General features: G+C 41.3%; 1 protein-coding gene across 1 annotated transcript; it reads left to right on the plus strand.

Annotated features, from left to right (window-relative positions):
• The first annotated feature begins 561 nt into the window (after positions 1 to 561).
• IFT22 (intraflagellar transport 22) lies at positions 562 to 4,744 on the plus strand. Its single transcript, XM_074556973.1, has 5 exons — positions 562 to 697; positions 922 to 1,001; positions 1,092 to 1,181; positions 1,794 to 1,996; positions 2,927 to 4,744. Exons 1-5 carry the CDS (start codon positions 659 to 661, stop codon positions 3,073 to 3,075), a joined length of 561 nt encoding a protein of 186 aa, XP_074413074.1. The 5' UTR covers positions 562 to 658; the 3' UTR covers positions 3,076 to 4,744.
• Positions 4,745 to 11,793: the final 7,049 nt, after the last annotated feature.

The raw sequence follows: 11,793 nt of genomic DNA on the forward strand, positions 1-11,793 counted from the left end.
CAGAGGGGGGACAGCAGGGACAAAGCACACAGAATTCATAGAATCACTGGGTTGGAAGAGACCTTTAAGGTTATCGAGTCCAACCCAGCCCCAACACCTCAACTAAATCCTGGCACCCAGTGCCACATCCAGCCTTTATTAAACACACCCAGGGATGGTGATGCCACCACCTCCCCAGGCAGACCATTCTTGTTCTTTATCACTCTTTCTGTGAAAAACTTTTTCCCAACATCCAACCTGAAGTTCATTTGGTGCAGCTTAAGACTGACTGTGTCATCTCGTTCTGTCAAGCAAGGACAGAGCGGGGACAGAGCAGGGACTCTTGTGGGCACGAAGGGGACACAGCAGAGAGGCAGCGAGGACGGAGCGAGGACACAGCGGACGGACAGGAGGACGGAGCGGGGACACTGAGAGGACGGAGAGGCGACATGAAGGGGACAGATCAGCAAAGAGCGTGGAAAGAGAGGTAACAGAGCGGGGACACGAAGGGGACACAGCAGGGACACGGACAGAGTAGACACCCCTCAGGCAGTAACACCACCTCACGCTGCGCCCCGCCCCTCCCGTCACGTGACGGCGGCACAGCCAATGGCCGCGCGCTCTCGGGGACCCGCGCGTTGCTGGGCAGCGGCCGCGGGGGGCGCCGTGCCTGCCCGCCATGCTGAGGGCCAAGGTGCTGCTGGTGGGGCCCCGTGAGGTGAGCGCGGGCCGGGAGCCCCGAGGTGTCATTGCGGCGAAGGGAGGGAGGGAGGGAGGGAAGGAAGGAAGGCGGGCAGGCGGGAGGAAGCGGGGCCAGGCCTGCACGCACCGATTCTGAGCGGGAGGGATGGCGCGGGGGGTTTGGGTGAGCACCAGCGTTGTGGCTTTGGCACATTAAATTCCTCTATGTGTGTCCTGTCTTTCACCCCCGCGTTGTGCCAGTCTGGCAAGTCTGTGCTGGCAAACTTCGTGTCCGAGAGCACGGAAGGGATCTGCAGCTACAGCCCCACGCAGGGGGTCAGGTGAGCGAGAGCCCAGAGCCCCCAGATCCCCGCACTGCTGTGGGTGCCGTGGGTGCCATCGCATCCCACCGTGCATCCATCACCCCGCAGGATCCTGGAGTATGAGAAACCCAACCTCAACGGCAACAGCAAGGGAGCTGCGTGTCGGTTCGAGCTCTGGGATTGCAGTGGTGATCAAAAGTAAGCCAGCGTTGTTACTTCCTCCAGGTTACTGAACTCCTGATAGTTCTGTTTACAAGATTGTCATACTTAAGGCTCAAGCCAATGATCTGTTTGACATGAGTATTCCTGAGTCTTCTCCCCAAAATATTTTTATAGTTTCTGCTGTAAAGCATCCAACACTAGGTACTTACTCTCTGCCATGATCACAGCTGAACTCTGTTTTGGAAAAGGACTGACTAAAACAGTAAAGTCCACAAGTCCTGGAATGAAGTTACAGATACAGGAGACAGAGGCCCACTCTGTAATTGCCCTCATCTCCATTAAATTATGTGAGTGGACTTCAAACAATGTATGCATATGACTGAGGCCTTAATTTCTAAAAGATGGAATTGAGAATGATCCATTCTTAGGGCAATGTTGAATTAAGTTTGTATGAGCATTTGACCAAATTCTACATTGCCAAAAAATCATCAAATTAGAAAATCATGGGATAACTATTACAATAGATAAGTCAAAACACTTAGATTATGATATGTAACTGGCAAGGTTACTGATGTTATAGTAAAAAAGTACTTAATCTGTTCTTGAGCACTTAATGTGTCAGTCTTTCAATTTTCTGTGTTTTTCAAGGTTTGAAACATGCTGGCCAGCTCTGATGAAGGACTCTCATGGTGTAATAATAATCTTCAACCCTGAGCTGCCCAGCCACCTGAAAGAAATCGAGATGTGGTACTCGTGCTTCGTGCAGCAGCAGCCTCTGCTTGACAGTCAGTGTCTCCTGGTGGCACATCACAAGCCTGGCAGTGCAGGGGACACAGAAAACCTGTCCTTGGGTAAGGAGATGGAAAACTCCATTTGTGGCTCAGAGTTTTAATCGATCTTTGTGTCTTTAAAATTGTTAATGCTTCACAGCTTGTATTTTTCGTCCAAATCTCTTGATTAAAGAACACTGAAGTGCTTTGAAAAAACAGAAATAATGGATTTCAAAGGTGAGCAATATTCCTGTTTCAGGGAACTGGAAAGAAAAGGAAAGGAGAAAGGGAAGGGTTTTAGTTGCTTCTCCAAGTGTGTATGCAGCTGAGCCAGAAATTAGAACTCCTGCCATATTTTCTCATTAATAGCAGTTTGGTACTTACATTGGATTTTTTTTTTTTTTTTTTGCAACAGACACTTTTAATGGCATTAAAGTCTGTATTTTGCCTGCCAAATTAACAGGAGCCCTTTGAAATAAAAGGCTAAAAATAATGAGCTGCATCTTAAAATTAGCAATAGGTACCTTAGATACTGCAGAATTATTTGTGGCTATTTATGGCTGTGACAACACACACTCCCTTTCTGGGCAACCTGTTCCAGTATTCAAACCAGCACATGTTTGTTATAGGCATTAATACATTAGTACATGTAATACATTAAACACAAAAATATAATTCCATAATTTTGAAGTAATCAAAGAGTATCATATCACTTCAATATTAAAATTGCAGTTCAGTGCTCAATTGGTTTAATTCTGCTTAACTGAATGTGAGACCAGAACCAGACTTTATGCTTCAATAATAACAATAAACTTTGAAGAATTTAATCAGGCAATAAGCTGTATTTGTTTGCAACACTGACAAACTCTGCTGCATTTCTCCTTGCCCTGCTCTGTGTTATCTGGGGTGTCAGACATTGTGTACCACTGAATTCCAGCTGAGCTGTCTCATGATTAGGACTATTTCTTTTATAAGAGGAATATACCTAATTATTCTTATTTTTTTTCAAAGCTTATCCACTGAACAAGCTAAAATTGATACATTCCAACTTAGAGGAAGATCCTGAAGATGTTCGGATGGAGTTTATCAAGTATTTCAAAAGCATTATCAACATAATAAATGAGAGCAGAGAGAGGGAAGAAATGTCAATTATCTCATAATATTAAAAAAGATACTGAACAAGGTAGAAAAAATATTATTTTCCTTTTGTAAGCTATACTATCCCAAGGAGAATTTGCCAGGCTACAAATACTTCAGCCTGTGAACAAGAGCTGACATCAGGTGAACTGTGGTGTAGGAGGTGGCTGCACATGCAGGAATTTGAGTAACTTTGTAGCTGCACTTGGCATCAGAGGCACAGGAAGGTGTTGCTGTGTTAGTGTGGCCCAAAATACAAAGGTATGGGTCATGTGTTCAGAATTCCTCTGTGCAGGGCTGCTGGGAGAAGAAATTCTGACAGAACATGAGACACTGGAGTTCTGCTGAAGCATCTGGGCAAAGTGCTCATGTCAGCTGGTGAAGTTTGTCTTTGGAAGTACAAACTGATTGGAATAGAGATCTGAGAAGTCATGGTGTGGAATCCACATTTTTATGTTCCAAGTTGTCCTTGTCTTTCCCTTGAGGAGAGCACAGTGCACAGCCATTGCCTTGGCAGGACAGAACATGTTGCAGTCTTTCTCAACATTAAGTTTTTCTCCTATTCCAACAAAATGAACAAAATGTTGTGAGGACAATGTTTAGGTCTCTCTGGGAGGAAGGAATTGGTTTAAATTCTTAAAATTAAGAATTGGTTTAATGCAATATTCTGACTTATGTCAGGAGCTCCAATAAGTTCTGCATTCTCCAGAGGAGGAAAAGCTGTTTCAAAACTTTACTGTTCCCCTGTTGCATTGAAATAAGTGGTTTCATAGATAATTTACTTTCTGATTTGTTTGGTTTGCACTCATTCCTGTTCTTTGTGTGTTTTGCTGCAGAAGACTTTTTTTTTTTTGTAACATGTATTACGAAGGCAATAAAAACATTTTTAAATGCATCCTCTTTGTTCTCAAAGGAGAAGTTAATTATGGGTTTGTGGAACTCTTAGTAACTTGTTTTATTTTTAGTAAGGAAAATAGTGATAAAGTTGTAATACATTTCAGCCTACAACAAGAGATATTTAAAAAAACTTGGACTCAAGTAGCCAAAGGAATGACACCACATTGACACTGTCTTTTAGTTAACATTCTTTAGAGAAATTGTTATAAACCAGGAAGCCCTTCACATATTTTAGTGCCAAACAACAGAAGTAGGAGATTCTTGGGTTTCTTGGTGATCCATTATTAATTAATTAATTAACCTACTATTTTTGCTATTTTCATAGTTCATCTCTGAGCAGTGAGTAGCCTGTCCTTGTGCAAGTGGCATGTGAGGTGAAAGATTAAAACATCTCTGGACAGTTCCTGTTCTGCCATTGAAGCTAAAAGCTGCAGTTGCTTCTGAGAGGCAAATGGAGTAGTATTGAAGGAAAACACCAGTGAGAGAAAGGACACCAGGAAAGAAACAAGTGAAATAAGCAGAAAAAGATGAAAAGAATAGGTTGGAGGTGATTAGTGGGAGGTTGGCATTTCAATACCTGTCTCATTTATATGGCTTTTGAATAATCAGGCTTTCTGTGCTTGCAGTCAGTGTCACAGGGTGGTCTGTTGGAGGCAGTTATTAAAAATACACAGTCTAACTAGAGAACAGTTTTTTACATGCTGCCATAGATTACTTTTTCCTTGTTTCCAGCTGTGCGGTGCTGGGGCCAATTTTTAAAATATACTGCCTTAATAAATTCAGTTTTTCCCAACAGCAATATTGTGATATTCGCTGGTAAAAGACTGGTGTGAAACCTACCAAATATTTTACTTGGAATGCAAAACTGTTTGGGTGATTCCAGGGTTTAAAAGTCAATGAACTCTCCTGTTCACCACCTTGCTTCATATAAAATGTTAATCATGATCTTACTTTAAACTCAAAAAAAGTTGTAAATTACAGGTATCTATAGACTGCAACACACTGTTCATCAGAGAAGAAAAATGGTGTTAGAACCAAAGACAGATGTCTAGAGTCGACTTTGTATCATCCAAAAAGGTCATAATACACAATAAATATGGAACATCATTCATAAAACCTGGCCAAGAAATGAATTTCTGTCATTGCTGAAGAGCAGTAAAGGCATAAACTCATGCAAAATTAATCCTTAGTACTGGAGAAGATAACAGAGAAAGTATTTATTCAGAAGTATCTTTCATTAATGATTTACAAAGGCCATCAGGGACACCCAGCAAGGAGAGAGGTGAGGGAATGCCAAGGAACCCCCGTGGGGTCTCTGACTCTGCCTTTCTGAGCTCTCAGAGCCTGCAGAGCCCCAGGAGATGCCACATCCTGGTGTTACTCAGACAGTGGGTACAGCTGTGTCTCTGCCTGAGGCCAGGTGCTTCATGAGGGGCTCTTCTGTGCTCTGTCCTGTTGCTGCAAGGAAGTGCCAGCAAGTGTAAAGGAACCTGGGAGCATGTGGCAATCAGGCACCACTCAGCTGGCAAGCTGTGTGCTTGGGAGTAGGAACAGTCTAGGAGCAGAGGAGAACAGCAGCTCTGCAGAAAGAGCACTCTTATTTTATTCTTCCATGCTGAGGACCTCACCACCATGCTGGGAAGTTTGTAAAGGCTTTTTGGAATGGCTGTTCCAAGAAGAGAAAGGCAGACAGCTGGTGAAGTCTGTTAACTCCTCCAAAATGTTGCCTTCTCCAGGTGTCCTCAGTCTCTTAGAGTGAATAGATCATCTCCCCTTCTCATCCTGTCAGCAGCCATGAGCTCCAAACCCTGGCTTTGTATCAGCTGTGCACAAATTTGGAGTCTCCAAGTTCCCTATCCCTTTCTGTGGATCCCTGTCCTTACTGGAATTCAGTGGGTATTTTTTCCAGTGGTTTTTCTGTCATGGTTTTGGAAAGTGAGGCTGGAATCAGGAGCATAGAACATTTTAAATATTAATTAATCCAAATAAATTCACCCTCCAGAGTCCAGAATCCAATATTTCCAGGATATGCCAACCATGCAGTGAGAAAACAACCTGTCACTTCGACAGAAGTTATTCAGGTGCAACATTATTTTGGCACTGAGTAATGATAATTCTGACAGGTTACTTCATTTTGTTTATGATGTACAGAAATAGTTTTCAAAGTTTTATTGCTATATAGCTACAAAACCCTTTATAGCTGTGAGTTCTACTCAAGTTCACACTCACCTCCCACAAAAGCAGTTAGGACATCATTGCTCTGGACACCTGACCTGTCTGAACAAAGAGTTAGCGTGGAAATTCGATAGGGAGCAGTCAGAATCACAGGAACTCTGCAGGGCTAAAATGCAGAATTTCAAGTCTTCAGGGTTATACCCACAAACTTAAAGATTGTGGCTACTTTGCAAGCTGGTCACTGAAGATATTTAAGCTCTTCAGTTGTAAGAGTTTGCTCAGGTTACCTCTTACAAGCTGTTTTCTGCACACACAGAACATTGTGAACACAGTAATTCCTGGTGAGGATGAAGGCAGTTACAGGCAGTGCTACCCAGATGTGTGACTTGTTTACAACTAAACTTTGGGAGTAACAGCAAAGCTGAATGAAACACATTTGGACCTTACCAAAAAAATGCAGCTTTCTTTTCAAGTCATATATTTTGAAGGCCAGGCCTTTGGTCTCAGTTGCTCTCAGCAGTATTGTTCTAATGGACACAATAGACATAAGAAATCCCACGTTCCTATTTCTATTATTGTGCTGCCAAGTGACTAAAGGGCGTCATGTAGGCCCCCTCATTGAAGAGTGCCCATCCATGCTGGGGTTTTGCATGCTCAGTTTAAAATATCCAGGGTGCTGACACTCAGATGCTTTAAGAAGCAACTTCTAGAAGGTATCCAGGACCTCTTAAAATCACATCTTAAACAACTCAACTTTTCAAAAGGAGTACCTTGCTCTGGAGGTCACTTGCATTTCCTCTTATCACTTCTCCAAAATTCTTCAGTTGTGGAATACTTGGTGCATCAAAGATCTGCCAAATACAATTTACCTTGTTGAGAAGTTACCTTCCCCAAGGTGCTGGAACACTGCAGCAGTAATTCTCCCAGCTTCAGTCAGTGCTATGTGTGCACACATGGACATCATGGCACCCAGGAGCAGCACCAGACACCATGTGCTGCTCCCCAGGCATTGCAGGGGTTAACTCCCCTTTTGTCACCTCAGGTGTGCATTTTTGCATTGATCCATACAGGTTATTTACTTAGGACAAGTTTTCCCTTGGGTGACTGAACTTTGCATAACTAGACACCTTGGAAAGGCACCTGCTTAGAATTTGCTGAGAATTCATCCTGTGAAGATTCTTCACAAATTACAGTCAGAGCCTCTCACCTTGTGCTGGAATCACCACTGTGATGGAAATGGCTTGCTCAGGTTTGGCCACCCATGCTCAAAAAGGTACACTGAATCAGGAAAAGGCCACTGAATGGCTAAAGAAGAAATAAGCAATTGTATAAGTGTTGTTTTTTTCTCTCTAGCAACATAGCAAGGGGATATCCTTGATGTCTGCAAATAAATCACAAAGAAAGAAATCCACTGCAATTACTTGGACATGAGGTAACAGGAGCAATCAGAAGAGCAGAAATGTTGTTGAAAAGGGTTGGGCCGTTATAACTAAGGTACACAAACCTAACTAGAAAGCTCTCACCATCTGCTCCTTTTGCTTATTCTCCCCCTGCCCTTAAATTGCATGTAGAAATAATTTGACCCTGAACACAAGTTTTGGGTTTTGTTTTATGTTTTTTTTCCTGAAAGACACAAAAAGCAGAGGAAATCTAATGCATTCTGTCTGTGTGTAATAATCTAAACTAAAAGGCAGCTTTGGCACAATACTAAATGTGAACAAACTAGCCAACCAATAACTCTAGTCTGGAAGTTAAAGGAGGTTTCTAACAGAGTGGGAAAACCCTGGTTCCATAACAGTGTTTAATTAGCAGTTTGTGATAGATTGTCACTGGACTTGATCCTTCTAGTGTGTCTCCCAGGAAAATGAGGCTTTTTTAAAAATTTGTTCATGCAGGTATTTTTCTGTAAAGGTGGCAGTGAACCAGAACATCAGCTCCAAACTTCCTTGAACTTTGAGGAACTTGGATTCTGATTTGTGCTCCCCAGCTGGAGATCAACTGAAGATATAGGTTGTACTTACCCATATGCAGAGGAAATGAAGCAGTTTTATCAGCTCACACCAGAAGAAAGATAACACAAATTTTCTCACATGAGTCTCAGTACTTTAGAGAGTACTGCCTGAAGATGGGCACTGGGTTTTGCTTGCATAACTGACAGACAGAAATAAAAAAATGCCACGTTTTGCTGAGTCCTATTGTCTCTCCCTCCTTTTGTAAGGAAATTAAAGCCTATTTCTCTCCTAGTTCCATGAAATCTATCTGAATCCTGGTAACAAGTCTCTGAGAAATTGCTCAGAGGGAATAACAGACAAGGGTACACCCTCCACTGCTATGTTACTGCTCCATGAGTTCCAGACAAAAGCATTTCTTGTGGTTTGGCAGCAAGCATCTACTCCTAAAACCCTGGGATTGCATTGTTCTTTACATGTCAAAAGTTGATTTAGTACCCACAGGCACAGATTGCAGGGTCCCCCTTTTTAGGAGGGATATCCAGGTTTTGCAGACTGCTGGGGTCACCTCTCACAGCAGTGACACCACTTGGGGCAGTCACACCAAGAGGACTGTAAAGAACAGGCCCTCAGGTGTGCCCTGCAATGAATATTCCAGGATTTTTATCCTGACCTAGGTTAAATGGTAATACTCCAGAAACTGAGCAACTGACTGCCAGGCTCATAATAACAACTCTGAATCATTAAATAAAGATACATCTTCAGGATAAATTATTGTTAAGGCTCCAAAATAGTTCTGCTGTGTTTGGAATTCTAATAATGGTAGGCAAGCTTGACTGGAACCTTTAATGATACAAAGATCTTGCAGTCTTGCTTATCTGTAGCTAAGTTAATGAGCCTGGGACCCAAACACAGCTATTATGAGGCCCTTCTGCTCAGAATGGTGTATCTTTACTTTTAAAGCAGATCATTAAAAGTAATATCTAATGAAAACTCCATCTGTTTTCCATTGAGCGTACACTTGGCTTTTTTCTTTTTTATTCTCTAAGGCTCCATGAAGCTTTGCAGCACACAGGGCTGACACTGTCACATGCTAACAGGACAAGCCAGCCCTTGATGCAATTCCTTTGTCCAGGGAAGTTAAATATTGGGTATATCTGGATCTATTAACATAAAGGTAACCTTTTGGACCTATAATTTCTTTTATATCCAGGAACTGGAGAGAGATGCACGGATATGAAGTAGTGTAATAAATTTTAAGTCACACAGACTTGCACAGAACCAAATCTACAGACCATAAATGTTATTTTGCATTAAAGCATTAGCAATAAAAGCTGAGACTTGCCACTCATTTCTCTCTCTTCTACCCATCTAAGTAGGAATTTCTGAGCCCTGCTAAGACATAAGGTATAAGACACAAAGTTGTGCAGTTGTGATCTCTACAGACACTCTTACAGTTTTCTATCACGTGAATATACAGAAGCCAAACAATGCAGTTTCCATTACTAAATAATTCATTTGCCAGTCCCAGAAAAACCTGGTGGTATCAGATACACAAACACTTTATGCTAAGTGCTGTTAAAGCCTAGTTTCCAACAGACTTGAGTCTTAAGGATTTACCCAAGTGAAGATTTTCTGTCCTCTTCTGTTTTCCTTCCTTATTCCCCATACTGACATGGCTACCTGCAGTAATTAATTTCTTAGGAATTTCACAGAACAAGAGAAACATGCATAAACTGACCATGGAAATTAAAAGGGTTTTATCCCATCAAAAGAAGGAAATTCTGGAACAAACAACAAATAAAGTGGAAAAGTGGGAGAATAGAGAGACAACAAGGAGGAAAGAGCATATTTTTGAATGGCACCAAGCTGTTTATGAAAAAGATTGGAAACTTGGCTCACTACAGAGCAGAAGACTGGACTCAGCAATCCCAAAGATAATTTTAATTCTACATTTCCTTCACCAGAACTGGTGATAGAATAGATAATTTTTCCTTTAGAATTAGTTTTCTCTGCACTTGCCTGTGCAAACATGTAAGTTAAAATGCATGTCACCTCTTTCCCATGCTCCAGCAAGGACAATAAAAAGAGAATGTGACCTCTTGTGTGGCCTGTAACAAGCATAAATTAATGATGACTTAATATGCATTCAATGTGGATAGAAGTCCCATATTTCATACAGCTTTATAAATAAAGATATCTTCTATGGTTAATCACAAATAAACCAGAGGAGAATCAAGCAGGTAATGTGGAAATACAAAGTAATAAAGACTTATTCTTGCTTTTTGCTTTTGTAAGAAAATGAGACTCATGTTTATGTTTGTTTATATGAATTGTCCCCAAACAGTGTTGGAACTGGTTCATAATTCCCATACAGATTTTTAGAATTTGCAATATTTAATTCCTGCAAGTTCTGTGAAAATAGACAGCCAAGCTAACACAGATTATTCATTTCTCATTGAAGAAACAGGCTAAACTGAATTAAATCCCCATTAGACATCAGAGAATCCATGCCTAAACACAATCCAAGATATAAATCCATAGGCAAAAAATATTTCACTGTTTGCAGAACTACTTGTATTGAATGAGATCACAGAGATATAACATCACTATGACAGAATCTAATCACCACTCAACAAACATTTTGGAAGCAAGTCAGCAACCACATCTGCTTCACCAGAACCACAGCCTCATGTGACAGGAAGCTTATTAGAGACCCTGTCTCTCATTATTTTGTTTTTGCTTATAACTTCTCAGCATGAATATTCAATATTGCAAAACCAAGCAGCTTCCTTTACAGACCATCCAGAAAGGAGGAAAAAAAATTGTGTCAAACATTCCAGATCCTGAAGAAATTGATGCCTGTGGAGCTATGGATTTCTACCAGCAAAACATCTGGCACAAAACAACATTAAACATGAATAACTTGCTTCTCTTTTGCCTTACCATTGGTGCGAGGCAATAGTAACTCCTCTGAAGTTTTCTTGATGTATCAAGCCTGAAAGCAAAACAAAAGAGAAGAAATCCAGCCCTTTAAACATAGAAATGTAACTCAAAGTACCTTAATTTCTTAGTAGCAGAGAATGCTACATTGTGAGACATTTTTCTCGGTTACTATACATGAAACAGTTGCTTTACAATACTCTCAATTCTGCAATTTAGGAATTCCCATTTGGTGCTCTTTCATGGCTTTGGTCATAGATCCAGGAGTCAGAGCCTCTGAGCAGGTAAATTCGGTAAAATTTACAGGGGAAAACACCACTCATAGGAAAATCTGTCCAGGAGTGAAGCCAAATGTCCAAAGTCTCAGCCAAGCTAACAGCAGCTCTGTGTACTCAGCCTTCCTTAGATGAAACACTTCCTAAAGTGAAAGGATTCAACTGAAACACTTCCTAAACTGAAAGGATTCATCTCAAATACTTCCTAAACTGAAAGGATTTATCTCAAACACTTCTAAATTGGGTGGTTGTTGCTCTAGGACACAAAATAAAATGTCATGGACACTGGAATCTCCAAGGTAAAAAAGGGGCCTTTATTTTTCTGACTCCAATATTTATAAATTTCCAAAAGTGACAGCGGATTGGAGGGTGACAGTGCCACCTCTCCAATGTCACTGGACAAACCAACAGTCCATCACATTTCTCCTCCTCCATAAAAGAATGCAAAACAATTAATTATTTACATAAAGTGTGTGAGAAATTTTGTTACAAGAATGTAATC

The sequence above is a fragment of the Zonotrichia albicollis genome, chromosome 22 (genome assembly GCF_047830755.1).
Source record: "Zonotrichia albicollis isolate bZonAlb1 chromosome 22, bZonAlb1.hap1, whole genome shotgun sequence".
Classification (NCBI taxonomy): Eukaryota; Metazoa; Chordata; class Aves; order Passeriformes; family Passerellidae; genus Zonotrichia; species Zonotrichia albicollis.

What these genes read in the sequence shown, in the direction of transcription:
- IFT22 (XM_074556973.1), top strand. Translation starts at nt 659, where the DNA reads ATGCTGAGGGCCAAGGTGCTGCTGGTGGGGCCCCGTGAG. An exon ending in TGCTGGTGGGGCCCCGTGAG is followed by an intron (nt 698 to 921) that starts GTGAGCGCGGGC and finishes GCGTTGTGCCAG; the next exon opens with TCTGGCAAGTCTGTGCTGGC. An exon ending in AGCCCCACGCAGGGGGTCAG is followed by an intron (nt 1,002 to 1,091) that starts GTGAGCGAGAGC and finishes ATCACCCCGCAG; the next exon opens with GATCCTGGAGTATGAGAAAC.